The sequence below is a fragment of the Stigmatopora argus genome, chromosome 9, assembly GCF_051989625.1.
Source record: "Stigmatopora argus isolate UIUO_Sarg chromosome 9, RoL_Sarg_1.0, whole genome shotgun sequence".
Classification (NCBI taxonomy): domain Eukaryota; kingdom Metazoa; phylum Chordata; class Actinopteri; order Syngnathiformes; family Syngnathidae; genus Stigmatopora; species Stigmatopora argus.
The window spans coordinates 3,448,017-3,473,089 of record NC_135395.1 but is presented as its reverse complement, the minus strand read 5'-3'; the positions used below and the strand labels follow the sequence as shown (position 1 = coordinate 3,473,089).

Below are 25,073 nucleotides of genomic sequence, written 5' to 3'. Positions count from 1 at the left end.
TCTGAGGCGCCATAATTAGCCCAACAACCACAAGGACGGGACACATACCAGGCTGCACGCCAGTTTTGTGTCACAAAGATGCAAAGAACAGCATCACTGAGCTGCCCTCTGTGTACAACAAAGGGAAGGAATGGGAGTATTTTGCTAACATGCTAATTAATAATCACACTTGGACATGCCTGCCTCTCTCTCAAATGAGTCAGATGTGGAAATTTGTTATGAAAGACTTGGGTGTAAAACTTGTTTTCTAAAAGAAATAGCAACATAAGATGTTTTCGGGAAGCAGAAAACACAATTCATGTGTAGTTTTAAAGAGTACCTGTAGTTTGATGTGCATCATAAAATAAAAACATTAAAATCCTAGTGTAACCAACAATACACATCTAAAATATGCGTGTAGGAGAAGACTGGGAAAATAAAAGAGTCCGTATACAAGAAAATAAATGAGTAAGCAATTAGAACAAGACTGTATGCTCACAGTTGACAGAAACACGCAAACATGATGGATATAATGTTCTACAATGGCATTGCACCCAGTCAGCCAGTCGCGCCCACTTCTGAATAGATAGATATTAATAGATGTGTTGCCCTCTTTTGCCCAATCCAAACTGATACCACCGCTGTACGCGGCCCAACAGCCAATCAGATCCGGTACTCTGCCTTTCAGCCCCATTTAAAAAAAGACTGAACAATTCCATCAAACGATAAAATCCCAAAACAACTAAAATGTCAATGTCTACTTAAAAACGCAAGATGAAACGGCAACATGCTTGCAGTTCAGAAGAGCCTATTCTTCCTCATAAGCCATTTCTTCAAAAAAAATTGAAAAGCATTTTTGACTAAAACAGTTCTTTTATGTTGGTGGAAGAATCATCAGCTATTCCCTTTTTCTTAACAACAAACATCTCTCTCAAATGAGTCAGATGTGGAAATTTGTTATGAAAGATTTGGGTGTAAAACTTGTTTTCTAAAAGAAATAGCAACATAAGATGTTTTCGGGAAGCAGAAAACACAATTCATGTGTAGTTTTAAAGAGTACCTGTAGTTTTATACTCTTAAGATTTACATGAGAAGTGACAGATTTTAACACTGCAGCAGCTCCATGTCGTGGATTTAATATTTCTGTTCCTCAGTTCTGCGTCACCCCAAAAGCAACAAAGAAAACTGCGTCTCAACTGCCATTCACAATGTATCGACTTTCATATGACATTGATGCCCAAGAGTGTCCTGCATAGCAACAGTTCCATTAATTCTGCATCTCTTTTACGAGAAATATTGACTCAAATTTGTCATATACAAGAAGACGCTCATAGAAACCAGAGCGGGGGACAGAAAAGGGAATTCTTTTTAGCAAAATAACTTAGAAAGTCATCTTCTGACAGGCTGTGTCTTGTACATCCTCTTCAGTGTGTTCTCAAGGCTTCCTATTATTTTTCAAAGAACAGAGCAGATCTCTGTCAGTGGAAGACAAGAATAGATGGCAATGGCTACATTCTACCCGTTGCCTCGCAAAAGGCTCAACTTAAGCCAAGAACGAGAGGTTCTTTTTCGTCTGTACTGTTCCGTTTGAAATCTAGGCGCCAGCAACGCTTGAACAGATACAAGTGGACAAAAGGCTTCCTTTCAATCGATTTTTTTGTCCTATTCATCAATTTGTCTCATATTTCACTTAATCCCTATTTTTATAAGTCTACTGCAGGCGCTTACATATAAGTTGTACAAAGCACGCAATTCCTTGAGCTGTACAATAGAATAGTTTGTTAAGTTTAAAGATTATGATCATGCACCGTTCCATCTGTCTTGTATAACTACTACTAAATTTCCCCAGGGTTGATGATTAACCTTAACGATGACCCTCTTAACCTAATGAAGGCCTAGACACTCCAACTGGAGTTTTGTAAGTAGATCCAGTCACAGCGACACCCCTTGGGTCTTGTACCTAGTCCGTTCTTGAATGTTGTGGTAAAACCCAACACCTCTCCTGGGCTTTTGACAGGGTTTGACTTGATCTCTAGCTGCATGCGTGTTATCTTTTTCGAGTGCAGAAGCTAATGCCCTTCTGAAAATTATATCAATATGAAGTGATTTTTAATTAGAGCACAGTCCGCTGTCTCACTGCAGAAAGTATGTCATCTCACCCAACGTTTGTCATGTGTTTTGTGCATTTTATATTAGACAGAAACTCATGTTTAGGGAGAAGAGGAAATGAATAGGAGCACAAAATTAAATTCATTCATCAGATAACAAAGAGTCTCCACATAAATTAATGAATGATGGCCGCATCCTTTGTTTCCGTTTAATGATGGAAATGAATATATTGCCTTTGCGACTTGAAAGGACGCTTTGAAAAGTCTCAGCCAAAAGGCTGCAAACACAAGTTATAAAGTGAACCAGAAGTGAATGAGTTACGCACGGGAAATTGGATTTGAATTGTAGATAAGGCAACCTTGATGGTTGAATTGGTATTTCCTTATAAAGTAAAAAAGTGCTATGCTTCTCAGCTACTGAAAAAGGCCACAAATAAATTAAACTAACGCTTTTTATTTGAATGGTAATTCCCGTAATATTAGGCTTCCACTGTACAGACGCTCCCCTACTTACGAACATTCAACTTACGAACGGTACATTCGAACATGTCTGCAAATTGCGTTTAAGTCCAAAAATGTTCGCAAGTCCAATTTTGTATTTCGCCCCTTTTTCGGAGTAGTACTTCTTTCCGCCGCTAATACCGACGCCTGGTGCTGTGAGAGCTCAGCTCACCCAGCATCTACCTTCTTCTTCGTTGCAATGCGGAAGTGCGTGAATGTATCTCCAGTGTGCAAAGAACCTTTTTCATTTGTATCATTAAATATCTCATGCATCCAATATTGAATATGGTTGGTAAAAAGCTAAAGGCTTCTATTGAGGGAGTTGCAAGGAAGAGGCAAGCCATTTCATTTGAAACGAGTGGCAATAATAACGAAGCTTGATGCGCGTGAGAGTGGTGAGCGTTGCACATTCAGTACCATTTATAAACAGAAAGATCGAGCAGCAGGACCCAAATATTGAACGTTGCACAAAGTTTGCAAATCAATTAAATGATGCCATACAGTGCTACCTCATCATTTATGATGAAAAAAAGAAGAAAACTGTGCAATCGTCATTAGGTCTCTTCTTTTGGCCAGTTTCTAATACATAAATCTCTCTCTCTACAGTACTGTACATATTCTCTCCATTTTATTAAATGTTTTTTTTTTCAGTACAAACCAATGCGTGTTACTTATACAAGCCTTAAACATACAAATGCACTTGTATAAACCTTCAATATACTTATATCGGCCTTAAACATAAATTATAATACAAAATATAGCACTGAATCAACTTACAAACAAATTCAACTTATGAACAATCGCTCGGAACCAATTGCGTTCGTAAGTAGGGGAACATCTGTACTCACTTTAACTCATGTGAAAACAAAAAGTGTAATGTCAGTGCCTATGAAACCCTGAAACGCAACGCACGCCAATTACAGTATTTTTGGGACTATAAGGCACACCTGAGTATAATGTGCACTAGTTATAAAACAAGCAATGAAGGGAAAAAACATTTCTAAATCGCATTTTGGGGGAATTTTTAATCAGATAAAATTCCCAACAAAGAACTGACTGATGGGGCCGTTCACGCGGCAGCCAGTGGCAGTAGCTCTGTACACTCTTATGTTTTTCGTGTTTTACAGCCCTTCTCTTTATTTAAATTACATTTTAATATTTCTTAATACATTCCTTTTTACTTTACTTTGTACTTTATACTTTTTACTTACCAGCAATGGAGTCGAGAGGCTCTACTCTGCTACTGTTGTCTTCAGCTCCAGACTACTGAAGAACTGTGCGGATAAGCTTGGAAGAGTGACTCTGCATATTCTCTACCTCGGTCACAGTCTGCAGAAGTTCCCCATCTCGGGGAAGACTTCCTGTGTGTGGTTCCAGTTTCTGTCCAACTTTACGTCTTTTGAGTCTGTATCCGTTTTTGCTACCGCAACCAAAATGGCGCCGTTCAAGTGGCAGCCGGTGGCGGTAGCTACGTCCACTCTTGCTCGTTTTGTGTTTTTGCTGCTTTTCTGTCTTAATGATTTGATTTGGTGATTCTTAATGATACCATTTACTTTGATTTGCTTTGCACTTTGTGCTTTTGCTTTGTTGTTCTGCGGCCTTTGCGACTGTACTGTCTAACTTATAACTATGCCTTTTCTTGCTACTGTCACAATGAAATTTCACGAACACGGGATGAATAAAGTTATCAAATCCAATATCATTTTAAAAGACACGGGCTGGCTTGGGATTTATCTAGTTACTCCGGTTTCCTCCCACATCACAAAAACAGGCAGCAAAGGCTGGTACAACCCCTTTAATTATCCCTAGGTATGAGTGTAAGCGTGAATGGTTGTCCGTCTCCTTATGTCCTGCGATTGGCTGGCCACCAATTCAGGGTGTTCCCCGCCTGCTGCCCGAAGTCAGCTAGGATAGGCTCCAGCACCCCCCAATCTTTAGCGGATACCCAGTGGGAAAATGAATGCATGAATAAGTGATAAAAAATAAGGATAGAAGAAACAGCAGGCTGATTTTTTTCTTCACAAAATGATGGCAATGGTGACGGCAGAAAAAAAACTTCTACAATACAGAATAAGTGTACTGTATGTGCTATCCTTAAAATATCCAGAGAGAGGAAGTGTAAGCCTCAAATAAGCCTAATAGCATTGGGGAATAAGACAGACAAGCCGACAAAGTACATTAGACCTCATTGTATAAACATCTTGGGGTGGGTGTTTTTCTATTCTCATTCATCTGAAGTCTTTGTGTTCTACTAAAGACATTCTTAATGGAAGCCCTTTGCTCAGCTTACCACAGAAGCAAGATGAGTGGCGTGGAAGTAAACAGGACTGCTCTCGGTTATTAACACTGCATGAACTTGTGAACTCTGGTTGACTTCAGAGCAGTGGTCTGAAATCAGCATTTTCCTGGTGAATTTTGGTCAAAATGGTCATGAAAGCATTGGTTTTAAAGTGAGTACAGCCTGGCTGTAAGCAGATGAGTTTACCTCATTTTCTGGACATTATTTCATACATCTTTACATAAATTGGCTGGGCCTGGGAAATACACTGGTGTGACTTATAGGAGTTTAAAATATAGGATTTTAAATTGCCTAAAACACAGGTGTCAAAGTGGTGGCCCGTGGGCCAAATCTGGCCCACCGCATCATTTCGTGTGGCCCGACAAAGTAAATGATGAGTGCCAACTTTCTGTTTTATGACGAAATTCAAATGAAGATTGTAGATTATTTCCTGTGTTTCCTCATTTTAAATTTATAATTGCAAAAATTTGTACTAATTTGAATGTCCAAAAATGATCTATCAATTAGCACGATCGAGAAAGCTGTCAATTATTTAATCGATTAATTTTGGCAGCCTAGTTGGAAGACATAACAGCCCTCCTGATGTAATTGAAACTATCACGTGGCCCGCGACAAAAAATGAGTTTGACACCCCTGGCCTAAAATGTTTTATAACACAGGTCAATCATGGATGCAATAATACCCACAATTACCAGCTACAGGGCACTCTTGTTTTGTGATTAAAAAGCACTAATAAAGAGTGATCTTGGAACAAATATTTACACAAATGTATTCAAGATATTAGAAGGACTGTACAACACTACATACCGTGAAGGCGGTTTGGATGCTAAGTGAGGTAACTATTCATTATTTTATATAAAACTAGTGACTGTCAATATCTACTTGTCGAATGACATTTCCCCTCATGTCCGTTGTCGTCTTTCATTAAATTAAATCAGCTTAATCTGTAGTGCAACCTTATTTTTTCTGAGTGAGAGTTGAACTAAGACAATAAAATGAGAGGTTGACATGTTGTAAACCAGTACAAGTGGTATATCTTGGATGAGAAAGAGAGACTCAACTATGGAAAAAGGAGACAGGTAACAACAGAGCAACTCTTGGGAATTGGGTTGGAGGGCAAGTGGTTTGAGTGACAGGGTGACACTGTCAACTCCTCTGCATCACACTCTTCAGGGAATGCCCCGAGCGTGTTCAGCTGAGTAAACCGATGCACTGACGAGACATCCTGAAATAATACTAGGGCATGATTCACTCCTCTTGTGCAAATTCCCTGAAGTAGACCCGGTGAGGCCGACATACAGCCAGCACTTGTCAGACCCTCCAAAATGACTCCGTCGGCACGGCCAAAGAGATCTCTTCCCTGAAGGCTGGAGAACAACCCTCTGGTGGCTCATTCCAATCCGCAACAAAACAGACTCCTAATGAAAACATACTAAAACACAGCTCATCTCTACTGGTCCACCCTCCAGCTTGGCCATCAGGCAAGGATAAATTATAAATGATTGGCTGCTCAGCCACAGACAATCGATACTAACAGTGTCCGAATTTGCCATGACACATTTATCCAGTTTTTTTCCCCAGATCCTTTCTGTCTGAATGCTGCTTCATCTCTGCGAAGAAGAAAGGCCGAATGCGTGACAGAATAGCTACTTCTAAACCTACGATGAAGGTTTTAAAAAGCAAATATGTTGTACATGTTACAATATAAAGGGTTACTCGGCCGCTTTGATCGACCCAGCAGTTCCAAACTCCCGGCCCGTCAATTCTCAACCGACAACCAGACCGGGAATCAGCTTGGGGAGTGGGGTGAGGGAGCTTGTCGGAGTACTCCCTGCTTCACACCACTTAGCTTTTCTTCTTCTCTTCTTGGTTGGAGATGTCGAAGTGGGGTTGGGGAGGTTAGGTGGGTGGAGGAACTCCATTGGGAGATTGCACAGCCTCCTCGAGCCAAAACATTTCTCCTCACATCAGTCACACCGCGAGGGCAGAGAGGCGTGCAGCACTTCTTTGCGCCGCTTCTCTTCCTTCTGTCTCACTGTGTAACACAATTATTTTTTGCTTGACCTTGACATCCACTCGCAGTCTTGCTGGGCTAACATGGTGTCCTTCTTTATCACTCAATATTTTCTAAATATGGACAAGTCTACCTTGAACCGGTGACTTGTACGAGTCATTCCAGGATTGGAGAATATTCTAGCTTCAATTTTCTTGAAAAATAAGCTTTCCCTTTTCTGGCTTACTGTTTTACATTTATCATTGATATGTAAAACTCAAAGGCTTGATTTTCTTATCTACTAGATGAAAGGTAAATTTATTTATTAGATGTTTTATTTGATCTTTCCAATCTTTTGCACAATCAGAGGAACAGGGTTGCAGGGTTCATACGAAATTAAGCTTTTCTTCAGGGGTAGAATCAAGCTCCAAAATGATAATCTTATTTTTATTTCATGCACAGGCTAACTCATATGAAAAATAGAAGGTTATACAAATGCTTCCTTTGGAAAGTGATTGTTCATGTCAGTTTGTTTTGCTCCATAACTGCATGTTTTTGTCATTTATAATCTGGATTAGTTCTCATTTAGTAGAACATTTTTTAGGTAAAAGTTGAACACTAACAAAATTAATGCCTTTTTAACAGTGTGCTGTTGTTTGTGTAGAGACGACAATATTGTCCATCTCAGAGTACCATAGATTAAATCATGTTCTTTAGAATAACCAAGACATTCGACACTCTTTTACTGGTTTGTTCGTGTGTCCCTATTGGCATTGACATTGCTATACCGTTTATATACTTTGAATCATGACACTGATTAAACCATAAACCATGCCAACAAAAACTGAGTCACCTGACAGATCGACTTAATTTTGCTATTCAGTGATTTAAATTTAGCTCTGAGATGTCTGTTCTGCTTCTACTTCAAATATTGTATTTTATCTTGAATATTTAGTTACATTTTTGAAAATACAATAAAACATGTAGTGCAAAGTATGTCTGATCTGTTTGTGCTACTTTACTGATTGGTGAATCATTGGTGTTTTTGGTTAAATAAATTGTAAATTGATCTAAATGTTAGGATGTGTTTATTAATCACTTTGTTTTGGGGTATACCATTTATATGTATGTATAATAGTAGATTAGAATAATGCAAATAAAAGTTCATTTCCCAAATAAACCTTTAGAGAGTAAGAAAAAAATGGTTGAATCTCTTTTCCATTAAAAAAAATACTAAAATAAATAAATGGTGGCTGTTTTTGAGTCATAAGCGTGACATAGTAATAATAATCGTAATAGTAAATAGTAAAATCAAGGTATCACCAAACTAAGTAGATGAAAAAAAGCTTGCTTGGCTTTGGCAACAGCCTCTAGTCGATCAAGTGTCATTCTTTATATTTCTCCAAAGGCTAGACCCCTCCACCCAGCCATAGTTGTTTTGGCTGCAGGACTGGTCTCATATTGCATAAGCATTTTAATATTTCATGAGCAGATATAAAATATGCAGCACTCTGCAATGGCTGATGGTCAAAGGCATAGGACAAGCAGTGAGGTCATGAGGTGAAGAGACAATCGTAAAAATTGAATAGAACCAATAAACGGGAAGCTAATCACTTACAACTTGCACTCCAGCCTGAATCAATCTCAAACAACTTGGATTTACAAGTGATGTGACATCAGAGCATTTACCAGAAGGGATGCTTGTTATAAGCAACAACGCCTTGAAGATTAATGCCAGCGCATAAGTCTCAAATCACAACCTGACAAAACCTCAATGCAAAGAAAATGAGTTGACAGGGAAACACATCAAGGTCTTGGTGAGGTTGAACTCATAAAACTAAAAAGAGTTTGAGCAAAAGGTGTGATGGCTTTAACTAAAAATCTTTGAAACTTTTGAGTCACAACATATCAAATACAGAGATTCATTTAAGCTTTGAATGAATAATTTACTGTGTAGAGAAAACACGAAAATAGGAATCTGTCACTCAAGGCCAACATAAAACTATAAATTTGATCAAGATTGCGAGGAAAAATACATCTGAGGTTGTAAAGAAATTCAAAGTTTCAAATTCATGACGTCACATCAGAATATTGTGCATACCCTGAGCATACCACAAGGTATACAACGATTACCATTGCTACTTTTTGTTTTACTTATTCCAAAATAAGCGGCAGCCTCAATCACCAACAACAAACTTTAACCCCAAAAAATCAACTCACAGTCAACACTATAAAAAGATATACCTATATATATGGTAAAATACAGGCACCCATGGTTGCCAGTAAAAAAGCTGGCAAATATGTATATATGAAGAGTAACAGTATATGAAATTGCATTATATTTTTGATTAAAATAAGTTCATCTATACATTTTTATTAAACTGAAATCCATATGTAAAATATGGTGATATAACTGTGCTCATTTGATGAATTGCTCCCTTTTCCAAAAAGGATTTAAACCCATTTACTGACGACCAGTTGGAAGATTCTATTGTATACTGTATAGACGGTTAAGAAAACGTACTGTACCACCAGCGGAAAAGTTTGCCTGCACTTGCCCTGAAATTGACAGTTGACCAGTCAAGTAAACTATAAATTATAAGTACACATTCATCTGTTGCAATGCTTTTAAATTTACATCTATTACGTTAGCTCTGAAGGGGTTTGAGTTCCATTTGCCAGCAAACATGACATATGGAAATAGCGGGGCTTGATTTAAACAGTGGTGTGCCGTCAGTGCCTTCAAAGCCTTCTCTGCTGGCCTAAGAAATATCTGAATTACAGACTGATGTTAATTATATTTTGTCCATGAATACTTATGAAATGTAATTGCAAATTGTCTGTTAGCTTCCTCTCATTGCTTTTCCCCCCTCGTTGCAATGCTTCCAGATGTGTGTTTTCATATTGAAGCATTTAACCAATCACATTTCAGCCAGTATTTGTTGCCAGGGTCAGAAATCTGCCTTGAGGCCTTCACAATCAGTTCTGCAGGCTCTGCTGCATTAAACAAGCGTTGATAAGACTGTTGCTTTAACCAATCAGAATTCGATTTGGTGACACCAAGGCCTTCTCGCAGGCGGAGGGATACGTCATTGCCTTCTCGCAGGCGCAGGGATACGTCATCGCTTTCACCAACTATGCTTGGCTAGTGACAGAGTGGACTAGTCAGAGCTACCAAACTGTATCTGGAGCGAGCTGCACAAGCAAATATATTGTTGTGTTGATTTAATAGCGGTTTTGTCAACCCGCAATGGCTGAAGGAGGAGAAAACATTGATTTGTTTGCAGATTTACTGTCAAAGCTGTTTTCAAGACAGACTTTTCAAGAAAAAAAAGCTGGACATCATTAAGAAAGGTCGGACAACTCCAAAGCAAGCAAGCCTGTCACAACCGGGAACGAACATTTTCAGCACTAAATTGAATAAAAACGTATGCCAGAAATATGACAGGACACGCTCGACTTTCAGCATTAGCTTTGATGGCAATAGAAAAGAAGGAGGAAAGAAAGGAGGATGGATATTGTGTACAGTTAAAAAGGATTTTTGGTGAGTAAAATATGGCTACATTCCTAAATAATATTTCAATTGTATGAGGTTATGATTGATGATTTTTTAAGTGTCGCAGCTGTAGCTGCAGTAGAGGTTTTATAGCCATAAAATAGTTTTTGAGGGTTGGATTGATTCCGATAGCTAGAAAATTCACGGACCGCCACTGGATTTAAAGCAGTTCATTTGCCATTGTACAGATGCACAAGTCAATAAGTGGTATTGCCTCTATTTTCTGCACTCAATCACAACTCATGAACTTGTAATCAGACAGCCCAAAAAACAAAGGATCCTTCGCTCAGCTGGAGATGGGAGGAGCTGTCAGTCCCTTCTGCTTGGTTTGATGAGAGCATTTCAAATGACACTTTGATCCTCGCTGCACACTGTTTGTTTTTCCTCCATGATGAAATTCAGCTCGAGAGGCGTGCAACAGGGCGCATCATTAAAACGTGGCTCAAACACCAAGAGCTACTAGGCTTGTCCTGAAAAACCACTCGTGACAATTTTGGGTCACATCAGCATAAAGAACACAGCGTGGTAGGTGGCGTAGGAATTGTTCAGAACGGAAATCAAGTCTTTCACCCTGTGAAAACAGTCACCGTAGTGACTGAAAAACTCTCTTTTTGCACCAATAAACAAATCTAATGAGGCACATCAACCACAGCTTGCGAACCAAACAGCAAAAAATGCATCCTTTGCGCATCGACTACGAGTAAAACTTATTGTAAATTCCTTGGAAAAAAAGTCTTCTTTAAAAGAAAAATGTTCAATGGATGAGGAAACTACGAAAAAGATGTGAAAAAGAAAGCAAAAATGTTATTGGAGTTTTTGGAATGTCTTTTTTAACCTTGATATTCAACGCTGGCAAAACCAGAAAAAAAATCCTTTACACCAGAGAATGACTACAAGCTACCACACTTGCTCTGAGACGGAAACGATTCCTTTGTTAAGCACACATGTAAGATGAGCACGCCAAGCGAGTGTATGTCTGAAAGAGGCTCTTTTCTTTCGTAATTCCACTTTTGAATCAATTTTACCCCATGCAGTGTTGACTGGCTGAATTATTATCAACAGAGAGACAGCTGTCACATTCGTGTGGGTCAAATAAAAAGACAGTGTGATTAAATGATATCATGAACATACTTAAAATAGGGTGCCAGCTTTGTTGTTAAGGGAGTAGAAGCCTCCTGTGGAAACAGAAAAGCTTGGCAACCTACATAAAACCTACAGGGATAAGAAAGACTTTTGAGCGAAAAAGTCAATGATATCTCGGCAAAACGTGTTAAATCAAGCATGTGGTTTGTAGTAAGGTATCCAGCATGACTCCATGTTTCATCCAATGTTTGCAAATATAACAGTATTATAGCGTCAAAAACAATGAGTGTCAGTGATGAGAACTTCATATTTGAGTAATTGTATAGTATTTATTATCATTAAATTACTGGATTGTTTTTAATCGTGTCAAAATGGACTATAAAAAAATCGATGCTTTATTCAAGTTTTCAGCACCAGTGTAGTGAAGGACAATAAACGAGAAAATAATGAGTTCAAAATATATGGGTAGGCTGCATTTTTTATAATACCACATACATTTTGAATTCATGTTTATTAAACAGCTACCGTGCAGGCAAGCTTTATTACATGAAAATAGATACAGCATTTCTCAAAGATAAGTAGCTTACAATATTAAGAAAGAACTAGCACATTCACAACAAATCCAAATAGTCATTTGTAAAGAGGAGCGAACATCATAAATTGGCTCGCACCATTACCAAAAGAGATTTAGGAATAAAATGTCTTCTTTCATCACACGCGTATTTTATATTAAAAATAATAATAATAATAATAATTATCACATTAGCTTTGAATTGCGGCGATAGATGAATCAGATCAGTACTGAAAAAACAAACTGTTTTTCCATTAACCAGGCTGTAACTTTGGCAAATCGCTCAAACTGGATAATTGCTATAATAGCAGTCGTTCCCAAACCAAGAAGTTGTGTGTTCGATTCCCTGCCCTTGTCTATGTATACTTGAGCAAGACACCCCATGTTGTTCCTGATTCCGTGTCTTCAGTAGGTAAATACAATACAAGTGTTAGTCTATTTCCATCAACAACCTCCCTACTAAATAGCCTCCAGCACCCCCCAACCTACGTTAGGATAAGCGGCCCCCATTGAATGAACGAACCTCCCAAAAAATGTCATCCTACTTCATAAATTAACTACGGCTCAATGGCAGCTAAACTACTACTGTGTTCTTCGCTAACATGTCGCTAAAAAAGTCGTAAAGACTACAATCTGTTATTCATTCATATGCTTCCCAATCTAAATGAACATGGACATTTGGCAGCAGTGAATTGATTAAAAAGAACATACCCTGTTAATTGCCACAATGAAAATAAATCAATGGTTCTGCTTGATTTGATCAGCGCCCCAATAACAATTGAATTAAAATACTATACTGACAGCTTAAAATCATCAGTCTAAACATTTATGTGTGTGCATAAGGATAAAAGCACAGGTTTTCATCTACTAAATGCGTAAAGCTTGTCATCCTAATGGAGTGACAAAATGCATCTATTTTGCATGTGCCTCTGGGGACATAAGACAGATATTCCTGACTCTCTCCACAAAAGGGGATAATGAGCAAAGTCACAGTCAGCGTGGATTTGCAGGTGCATTTTTTCATGTTGTTTCTCAGACTCACACATTCTAAAATGTTCTCTGAGGCAATTCACTGCATAGACACAGACTCCTTAGTGACTTCTTTTAGATAAAAAAACTAAAGTGTTGTTCTAAAATAGTAAGGAGCCACATAGTATTACTTTGTTCATGATTTCACCAGAATAGGAGGACACAAAAAAAACTAATGGCTGATGGGCGTGATGATAAAATGCACTCAATGGCAATTAACTCAAAGTTAAATTGCAAGTTGATGGAGGAAGATCAGATAATGGTCCGTCTACCCTATTGTGCCTGCTAAACGATGCTCTGAGGAGCCCATTGGAGCTAGGAAAAGTGCACATCATTAAGTTATTAGATTGGCCCGAGGCAGCACGTAAACAACTTCTCGCAGTACTCAAACTGTTCACCTCACCAGTCTTTATTGGGAAAAACTACTTCAGTAAACAAAACGATTGCAAGGTGAAAGTTAGGTAAAAGAGGTATGTGTTGAGAACAATGGCTTACAGCATTTAAGGTCAAGGAGATAGCTAACGAGCCAACAAGAAATGGCACGGAGGATACCCAGGTCCAATTTTGATTATGGACCACCAGAGCCTGTCGGGATTGTCCACCAGTCACCTCTCGTTACATCTCTTAGTGCCGCCGCCACTGAAAACGCCAATTCAGCACGATCTGAGACACCAAGGCAAAGTCCTGTTAAGGTCGACCAGCAGTTGGCCAAAGAGAGGTCGCCGTTTGGATTCCTTGATAAAGTAGTAATCATATAGGAAGCAAAGTCGATCAAACGTTTCTTGCTGGTAATGAGATGCTAAATATGGAAGCTGCTAGGCATAAAGTAGGAGTCAAGGGCATTGTCCATTTACACTTTTTTTGCCGTTGAATGTTACGGTCTAAATACTGCAAGTTGACGTAAAGACGACAAGTGCCCCAGGGTCCTCAATAATTGACAAGGTTAATTTACAACGTCTCGTGTGTGGAAATACAACTTGTTCCTGATATTTCAGTAGATATAAGAGAACCAGTAATTTATGGTCCACTTAAAAGTATAAAAATACCAATTGGGAACTTGAGTCCTACAGGGAGAGGCCGTCTACTTGGCCATTTCTTCCCTTTTTAAATGTTCATTTACTGCAACAATGATGCATTCAAGCTAGAAATTGCTACTTAGTCTGAGAGTAGAAGTTTTCATAACAATTCTGATGTAATTTGTGTCCCTAAATTGAAAAAAATGGACTGTCCGTATGGTAGCATGGATTAATACAAAAAAATGAATACGTTCATAACACTTCTCCAACAGAGTGCCTGACCTTGAAAACAGACTACTGATCCAAACTATACAATCAATGACTGAGTTGTTCCAAGAGCACCACGCTGGCTTAGTGGATATCACATTTGCACTCTCATGCATTACATTACAACAATCCAGGCCAATCCCGTCATCTCATGTTTATTCATTTGGACTCGGGTGTGACTGCCCTGTGGGTCAGGGTTGGTTACCCCCAACTGTGGAGGACTAATGCACTGTGATGAAAGTGAGTTGACGGAATGAGGGTCTTTAGAACACATCATTATTGTATTATAGATGAATATTTTTAAGGATGTATTTAAACACCAATCAAATTCTAAGATTTCAAAATGTAAAATATTTGTAAAAATTGCGATCTAGATCTATTTAGATTATTTAGATGTTTTTTTTTTTATGTTAAAATGTCTTTTTTGGCACTTATCTGCAGCTTTCTGCGGCACGACATGACGTAACTAGCTTATAGCAAGAAAACAATTAGAGCTGTCAATCAAACTGAATGCCTAAAAATAGGGATTTGGATTGGTTTCTACCTTCAATTACACACGGGTGGAAGTATGGATGCCTTAAATGGGCTAAATCTCCTCACAGCTATTCCAACACGATGAATTCAGATCAACTTGGTTGGAAACTCGCGCTCCCAAGTTGTGCAACTATAGAGCAAACCACCATTATAAAATGTACTTTCACATGAGAACAAAATACAATAGTTTGTGACTTTCAAAAGGAGTGCTTATTTAAGTGTTTTTACTCTCCAATTCTCGATTTATTCTGTGCTCGCTGTGCCGCATCATGTGCTAACTGATTCCTTGTAACGGAATATTCATAATTCATTTGGCGTCTCATTTTAGACTTTAAAGGCGCAGGATTACAGATTCTCATTTTGAACTAAATTGAAAGCATCAGACCATTAAAGCAGGTAATCATTGCACGCAGGGGAAGTTCACGTTATGATCTCGATAATGCAAATCAAGATGAAATTTTAGTCCATGACAAGTCAGAGTAGATACTGCAATTATGCCTTTGCATATGAATCCATCAGTTTGCCTACAAAATTTTAGCAAAGGCTCATTAAATTCCCAAAGAGCAAACAAGGAAATGATGGAAGAGCTATGCACCATTAAAAAAAAACTCCTCACACTTTCCCTATTTTATTTTCAGACAAAAGGATGAGACCATCGTTTAAAAAAATATATATTTAAATGAAGAATTAATTGCAGCAAATCTGAGTCAAAAAAAATTCAACTCTCAAGTACAAAAACTGCAAAAAAGGATCAAAAAGGAACAGTGTCACGCTCTGGTGAGTTTTGTCTTGATGTGTTATAGCGTTAATTCCTGTTTTATTTACAAGGTGTTACCCACTTCATTAAGAGCTGAGTACCAGCGGGTCATTATTTGCTGGTACATCACCTGATCCTGAAAGGGAGAATGACATTTTTTTGTAAGCGAGTACCTAAATTTGCTTGCTACTTTCCTTGTGGACGTTTTTTTGGTTCTTTTTGATGGGAATGAGTTTTTGTTTTGTGTCATTTTCCTCCTTTAGAGTGATTTTGTATTTGATGGATCCCAACTTGCTTGGTAAATAAATGCATTTTTACTAGCTATGAAAACTCAGTCCAGCCCTGAAAATTGTTCAGATTTTTTGTTGTTGTTGCTGTTGTCTGAATTTATCAAAATATGTATTAGTCAATATATCCCTGCTTATCCTCACATGGGTCACGGGGAGTGCTATCCAAGTTAATTATGGGCAGCAGGCCCTGAATTGGTTGTCAGCCAATCGCACGGCACAAAGAGAAAAACAACCATTCACATTGACACCTGGGATTGAATCCTCAATCTCAGAACTGTAAGGCAGATGTATGTGCTCACCGCTCTCCACCAGGCTGCCTAGTATATTATCAGTAATAAAAAAATATATATACTAATTACTTTCAAACTTAACCTCCTTGGTCACATGTGTCAAAGTGGCGGCCTGGGGGCCAAATCTGGCCCGCCGCATCATTTTGTGTGGCCCGGGAAAGTAAATCATGAGTGCCGACTTTCTGTTTTAGGATCAATTTAAAATGAAGAGTATAGATCTATATTAAATTTCCTGATTTTCCCCCTTTTAAATCAATAATTGTAATTTTTTAATCCATTTTTTTCTGTGTTTTTAGTTCAAAAATCATTTTGTAAAATCTAAAAATATATATTAAAAAAAGTTAAAATAAACATTGTTTTAGATCTATAAAAAAACTGAAAATTCAGGGCTTTTAATCCAGTTCTTTTAATCAATTTATTAAAAAAAATCTAAATATTATATCTAAAATGGTCCGGCCCACGTGAAATCAAGTTGACATTAAAGCGGCCTGCGAACCAACCCGAGTCTGACACCCCTGTCCTAGGTCCTTGCGTCCACATGTGTGGACATCACATTTTTGGTTGTCACGAGACTACAATGTTAAATTTTGGACTACAAGGGGCTGACGTCCACTTATGATGTGGACACCATTTTCCCTAAAAACTACATAATGTAAAAAAATAATTCTTTGTTTTTACACTCACCAGGTCCCAATTAGCCTAAATATCAAAGAGAAAATAAAAATGCATGCCTTGGAAGAGTTTGGGTCTTAGGAGGTTAAGTAGGTTTTAGATTTTGTTTTGTTTCAATTAAGGATTTGCATCAGTAATTGTGATTTTTGTTGACTTTGTATTTTATAAGGGTGGCCCGGCGGGTAAGTGGTTACCGCGTCGGCCTCACAGTTCCTGGGTTCAAATCCAGGTCGGCCGACCTGTGCAAGTTTGCATATTCTTTCCAAGCTTCTGTGGGTTTCCTCCGGGTACTGCATTTTTTTCTCCTACATTCCGAAGACATGCATGGTAAGCTAATTGGACACTAAATTGCTCGTAGGTGTGTGTGAGCGTGAATGGTTGTACGTCTCCTCTTGCCCTGCGATCGGCTGACCACCGATTCAGGGTGTCCCCCGCCTTGTGCCCAAAAGTCAGCTGGGATAGGCTCCGGCACCCCCCGCGACCCTTGTGAGGATAAAGCGGTTCAGAAAATGAATGAATGAATTTTATAGTGATGCATAGGAAAAGCGAACAGGGCAGGGGATGCTGCAGGCAAAGGGGATTCCAAGCTGGAGCACTCAAAGAGGAGCAATAGACAAGTGGAGAGAAGAAGCCTTTTGATCTGTGGTGAAAGTAAAGTGTCAGAGGGGGGAAGAAACATGGAGCAGCAAAGAAGATTGCAAAGACGACACACTCTCAATTCCCAATACTGGTAGCATAAACAGAGAAAGAAAGTCAAACAGATTGACTGAGACACAGATAGAGAGGAAGGATGACAGGATCTGAGGGAGAAGGGGAAGATAAAGTAGAGGGAGACAGATAAGAGCGGGATGTTAAAAGGATGTTGGGCCGAGGGATGTTTTGCTAGTTCTTTGCAGCCCTTTGCTAAAGCAATTAGTATTGAATCCCATCTAGGAAAATGCAGCGGTCTCTAATGTTGTTAGCTGTGGATGACCAATTCGAGCAAACCCCAAACTCCCTGTTAAATCTCCCGTTTTAATTGCTATGTCAGGGGGTGGACTTGTGTGTTCACAGAGAAGTTGGGCCAGCGAAGCTCAAAATAGCAAAGTGAGTAAATAAATTTTTTGAAAAACATTGCAAGAAAATAAAAAAGTGCGAAATGTGGATTTTTTTTTGAGGGGCCAAAAAACATCTGCAACTATAACTTTATACTGTGTAACCAAGAAGTTCAAATAAATGCATCGCAACTCCTCAAATAGGCTACTATTTCTGTCTGAAAGAAAAGGAACCATAGCCTAAAATGGAAAATGGGCTTCCGCCTGTGCAACGCTTAAGGACTCTCAAAGTATACTTCAATACTGTCTTGTCATTTGCCTAGTACAGTCTTCCCTCGATTATCGTGACTTCACATATCGTGAATTCCCTTCTTTGCAATTTTTTCTGCTATTATATTTTTTTTAAGTTAATAAAAATGAAAATCCACTCTCAAACTGCGGAACCCACTTTTGCTACTACGACTCAGCACTGAAAAAAATGGTAGTTATAATAGGGGTGACCCTACTTCGCGATTTTTCGATTATCGCGGCCATGTCTTTTCTCGTGACCGGATGTTTGGTCGCCGGACTTTTGGTCGCCGGACGTTTGGTCGCGGACGTTTGGTCGCCCGGACCCAAAGTCCGGCGACAAAACAAGGTAAACACGGTCTACGCATCAATCAAAGCCAACAATGGCCCTTAGCAGTGAGAGTGTATAAGAGTTTGTATGTACATGAGTTGTCCCCTTAGGAAGGGACGTCAGTCAGGGTCTTAACAAGTTCTCCAACAAAACAATAGAAGTACAGGAAATCTGGAGATTTTCTTTAGCCTGTATTTAGGGAATTTGAGCAACAATTTTAAATTGTAATTATCAATAACCTTCCGGGCGACCAAACGTCCGGCGACCAAAAGTCCGGCGACCAAAAGTCCGAGTACCGTCTTGTCTACATAAACCGTGATATTCATAAAAGTCAACAATATCCCAATCAAGAGAGCCGAATTTAACATATTGGCCATTATTTACATATAATTTTATGAGAACAAAATATTTAAACGTCATTTTTATCGCAATTGTATTTTGTGCTGCAAAACTAATTTGGGAAAGAATTTTTTTTCGCTAATAACACATAAATGGCCTTACTGTTGGATAGCTTTGTTCAAATTTTGGGGGGGATACTGTGTGTGCTATTTATCCCCTCTTTAGTACATTTCCGAGGTTTCAGATTGGGACTCGGTATCAGCAAATCCACAGACACGTACTGAACTCACATGCGAACAGGACATCTTTACTCTGAACAAGTAAAACTATTTATCAATTTTCCGTCTATTTCCTGAATTAAAATACTGAAGGGCTCTCTCATAACAACATGCATATTCTCTCATCACCTGTCTGACTTCTCACCGTTGAGTGGTTGTCTCAACCACTGCTGCATTTCACAGATAATTACCACTCATGGCAGTAAGTGTGCTACAGTCTCTGGAGTCTGTCACACTTTTTTGAGCAACACGTCTGTCACTTACAGCCAAACCACAAGAAAACTCACTTTAACATCAACATTTGTCATTACAACCTTCATTTAAGCAGCTTGAAGTTGATCTGTTGCTAACTACATCAATATCAGTTCTATTAAATGTCTTCGAAAATGTAATCATCTCAGCTATTACCTTGGAAAATTGCAGCATTCTGGATGATAATACGCTTGAGTTGAGCACTGACAACTTGGAGGCCAGACTCCAAGTTGCTGCGAGCCGCTACCTGATACCGCTCCTCCATCTTTTTGGAACAGCAGACCGGGCCTTTGGTTTGGCAAATCTGCAGGTCAGCACCTGTCAGGAAATTAACAGAGACATGGGGGTGTGAGTCTTGATGAGTTGCAGGGGGAAGAAGAAAAAAATCTAAATTGCCTCTTGATGTAATACGCTAAGAGCTGTAATCAGACCAGATCCCGACTTAATGAGGTTAAGATTATTCTGAAGAACCACTCTTTTTGGACTGAAAATAAACAGCTGCTAAAAATATGAGTCATTTGGAATCTTGTGTGTGTTGTTTTCCACTGAGATCAATTTGGTCAAGAGAAAAGATGGGACTACTCAAGGCTGCACTAAGATCAGAAGTATTTTCCCCCACAAAGTTGGAAGCCAGGAGCATTGCAGTTTGCAAACAAACAAACCCAGCATGTTCTTAGATAGAGAGCCACTGATAAGACTGGTGAGGATGAAATGTGCAGCTGGCAAGTCATGCCTAAGGTTGTTTACTCATCGATTGATGAGAACTAATTGGACTCACAAAGATCCTTTCAAAAGAGTATATCAACACAGATAAAACTACGAATGTTTCTCAACAAAGGAAAACTGGATTTAATTTAATAAAGTGACACCAGAGGGAAGAGAGCGAGTTTAGACAGTCAAAATCTACTGTGACCAATTAAAGCAACGCTGCAGGGTCAGCGTAATAGAACTTCAGTATTGTCTGATGATACCTCAAAAGGACATATTTCCCCAATAGACTGCAGGAGGTGCATAAGACTACTACTGTGTTTGTGGCATTGCAGCAAGGAAAGCAAAATCCCAAAGCAGACCCAGCAATGGGCTCTGTTTTTCAATGTTTGTATATTTACAGTGGTACGTCTACTTATGAAACTAATTAGTAACAGAAATGGTTTAGTAACTTGAATTTTCAGAGCCACATTTGTAAATTCTCATTGTAAATTCTCTAATTTGTTCCACGGTCCTCAATAAACTGCCCACTAAAGTATTTAGAATGTATCAAAATGTACCAATTTATTATAAAATATGTGAAAATTAAACAAAAGAGTGGAAAAAATAAGAAATGTATCTATTAACTCATTTAAATGACAAACAAACATGCAAAAACATGTTTATGGTTGTTGAAGGACATGAAAGGGTTATAGAACTTTTTTTTCTGTACCGCTTATCCTCACTATGATTGTGGGGGGTGCTGGAGCCCATCCGGGAAGAACATGCAAACACCCCACAAGAAGGTTCGAGTCCTCATTCTCAGAGGTGTGGGGCCAACGCGCTAACCACTCGGCCCACTTAGAACTTAGAAATTAAAAACTATCAATTCAATTAAAAATTATAAAATAAAGAAAAATAATGGATAAAGTTGCTCTAAGCACTTTCAAAAGACTCAAGAACTCCGTGACGACAAACAGTGGTGGAAGATAGACTGAAAGCATCACGGAGGAAGTTGATTGGCTGACACAAGGGGACACAAGGGTTGATGAGGACAGGTGGAAATGAAAACCGATGGCAACATAGTGGGGGAGAGGCACTAGAGTGCCAGTCAAACTGATCAACAAGCAACAGGGACCATGCCTGTGAAAGATATTACCTAACTTCCTGATCTGCATCAAATCTCCTTCATGGTGGAAGAGCACAATCTAATCAGTGAATGCGGTAGTAAAACTGTCACACACCTTTTGGGTACAATCTAACATTGTTCAAGCCTTGAATCAATACAGACAATGGCATCCAATTTATAAGATTGACTTCATTTCAAGATGCGGAGCAAAATTAATAGACTGTCAGCAACAACACAGGTGAGCAGAACCAAATCAGAGGAGGCGTGTGCTGGAATTTTACTTTCAAACCTAACTAAAAAAAATACATGTCATGGGGCAGATGATAAATGTGCTTTACTACGCAAATTAATCATAAAGAAATAAAGAATTTCCCTAGTCAAAACACACGAGAATTCTACCTGCCTGTATTGTACTATTCAAGGCTAAATTCACTTTCTCATTACAAGTTTATTTAAAAAGCGGTTGTAAAACTTGCCGTTTAATTTTGGTTGGGAGGCTATTCACACCATTTAACTTGAGGTCAATTACTTTCAAGGATCAAAATGCTTACTTGCAAATGAATTCACTCTTCAAAATGAAGAAAGACAAGATGTGGGCCAAGATCAATCTATGTGTAAATGTCCCCAATATACAATCTGAGCTCAAGGTGATGCCTTTCAATTATCTTACAATCAATATGGTGAGATTGAGGGGCCGGGGGTCAGTCCATTGTACATGCAGAGCAGCTGTCAAGTTTTTTTAAGTGTCAATCTTGAAAAGCCATCTTTACTCTAACATATCCCATTAAAAAAGTGCTCACACATGCCTTACGTTGCCAAAAATTGAGCTTATGAAACCAAAAAACTTCTGGTTCACTTCACATGAAAATAGGCAATATAACTTTAATCTCACAATATTAGGTTTTTTTTCTTTCAGATTTTAATTCATATCTTTTTAAAATTACAAAAAAATCTCATTCACAATGTATGACTTGATTCTCGTAATAATACCACATTTCTCTCTTAATAGTATTAGCATTTATGACTTCTTAGCATGGAAGAGTGGGTGGGAAACACTAAAATAAAGAATAGTGATAAAAATCGAGGACGTGATTTTAGTTGTTTTTTTTAAAGTGATATCTTTTTTTGCATATTGCCCACTCCTAATTAGAAGTCAAAAAGTCAATATCAGGCCATTCCCAGTTATAGCTAGACTGTAAATTTAATGTTGACACCGTGTGGCAACAAGGTGCACCAGACTATAAGACGTACCTTCAATGAATGGCCTATTTCAATTTGATTTCATTAATAAGGCGCACCGGATTATAAAATGTAGTAGTAGTAGTAGTGGTCAGCGGTGGTAGTGGTAGTAGAAGTGTTATACATCTACTAGATGGAGCTGTAGTAGTAGTAATAATGGTAATGTTATATACATACACTCGATGGAGTTGTAGTAGTAGAAGTAGTAATAGTAAGTAGTGTTACACATCCACTAGATGGAGCTGTAGTAACAGTTGTAGTATAGTGGTTAGGAGTTGAGCTATACATCAACTAGTTGAAGCTGTAGTGATAATAACAGTAGTGGTTTGGAGTTGTGTTATACATCAACTAGTTGAAGCAGTAGTGATAACAGTAGTGGTTAGGAGTTGTGTTATACATCAACTGGGTTGACCTGTGCTTAAGGGAATTTCATACAATGATTATGCAACATGGAACCAAATAGAGCAAATAAAGCACATTGGATTATAAGGCGAACTGCTGGCTTTTGATAAAATTGAAATCATTTAGTTGCGCCTTATAGTGCGGAAAATACGGTGCTCGTTATGAGCTTACATTATAGATGAAGTACCGGTGTAAAGTCAAGCCACATGGGATTCTATGTCTTTTTTGCTCACAGCTATGAACAATAGGCAAATAGGAGAAACAGCAAATGAAATATTTAAACAGCACAATTTACAACCAACCTAAATATTGAGACAGTGGCAACGAGAGGAAATAATTCTTTGAAGTGTTTGCAATCCTTTTCACTGTATTTTAAGATTTTTTAAAAACAAAGCAAGGATCTAAAATTTAGAAGTGTGAACACTGCCAGCTGCCTCTGCACACATTATGCAGAACTACTAAATGAATGCACTTTAGTGTTGTTGTACTCGAGTGAGGGAGGATTTTCTAACATTTGCAAGTGATTAGATGATGCTCTTAGGCAGCTCTCTGATTCTGGTTCCAACAATGAGCCATTGCCAAAAGTCTTTGGCAACCTCATTTCTGCAAGATGTAGGTATTTGTTTCAACAAAAACAGAGAAAAGGAAGAGAGGCATCCTTTTTGGTAGGGATTTAAGGAAGAGAGATGTCATCTCAGCCTTCAAACTGCTTTAGGTTTTTATTTAGCAATAATGAGGCTGCAGTGGCTCTTTTATATGTGCTTAGATAACATGTGTCAGTTGGTCTTCCCTTTTTCACATTTTGTTCTGACAAATGTTTACATTTTTTATTGTTAATGCTTGAGATTACAAGACAAAAGGTTTGCAATATCTCAGAAGAATTAGCTAGCTACTAATATTTTAGTAGCATTTTTTAATCATCAGTTCGATACTTATTGCCATGTAAATGTTCAGTATTTTTTTTTTAAAGATGAATGCAGATAATTTAATACTGCATTATTGCATGCTCTTGACCCACTCAACATTGGTCAGTGCACACATTCAACATTTAAAGTGTAAGCATCGCTCTCAGGGCTAAGGTCATTCACAGTACTGGCTGTCTTATATTCAGTAGAATACATTTTATTCACATAGTTCTTCACAATTGTTTGGATTATAACTGTGGCATCGAGTATTAAAGCTTCTTGTATTATATTTGCAAAGTTGAGTTGTTGAGACATTGTGCATACTTTGTGATAAATTTGTGTATAACCTCACTACATATTTTCTGTCCAAAATCAGCAACTTTCGGGTCTGTTTGTTTTGTCCTTTCTCTTCAAAAATTAGCAGAAAATGACAGTGAAATTAAATAAACCTGCATTAAACCTCGATCCTGTTTTGAGTCTCACAATCTCTTAAAATCTACTTGCATGACACATTATCCGTGTGATTATCCATCGTCAATGTTCTTTCAACCCCCAGGTTAGGTAACATTAGAATAATGTCGTATTGATTATTTGTTGTTGTGTGGGAAGACATTTGAATCCTCCCACATTATAATCATCACCCTTTCAGTTCTACGCCTGGAATTTTGAAAGGCTCCCTTGATTCTAATTCAGTAGTTCTTCCAAAATTTCACCACATTTAATAACCTGAAGGTTTGACATATATTTATCACTGGTCTTTATAGCCATCCTCTCGTTTTGAATCCAGTCTCCCAATCAAACAGAAGTAATGAATGTCTTTTCTTATGAATACCATATTTATAGCTTATTCCAGCTAAGCACGTTGACCTGATTGTCAACATAACTGCAGCAAGTCAACTGTGGGTGTCGTAGTATGTATAGAAACATAACGTATGCCAAACTGTGGTGAAGCGTCCTTTGGCTGACCATGTGGTGATTTTACTTTAATGAATTTCTCTACCTAATTGAAGACCAACCGACTCTGAGATTTGTGGTAGCTAAATATTTCTATGGATGTGCTGGATTTTCCTCCCAGCGGCTGTCAGATATCTGCTGGCCCAGGTGTAGTGTGTTTGATTAAAAGTGGATGCATGGTGCAAACACGCTGCTGGAACTGCATGCACCCGCAGATGGGAGATGAATACGAAAGATAGAAAGCATACCAAAAAAATAACTTGCCTTATTGCATGTCGCTAGAATTCATT

General features: G+C 38.4%; 1 protein-coding gene across 2 annotated transcripts in view; it reads right to left on the bottom strand.

The window, feature by feature from the left end:
- The window catches only part of LOC144082493 (glypican-3-like), a 114,508-nt gene that overhangs the window by 87,373 nt on the left and 2,062 nt on the right, over nt 1-25,073 (bottom strand). For both annotated transcript variants that reach the window (XM_077609706.1, XM_077609708.1), the window contains exon 2: nt 19,624-19,785. In XM_077609706.1, coding sequence (XP_077465832.1) covers nt 19,624-19,785 — 162 coding nt within the window. The remainder of the gene's footprint in view (nt 1-19,623; nt 19,786-25,073) is intronic.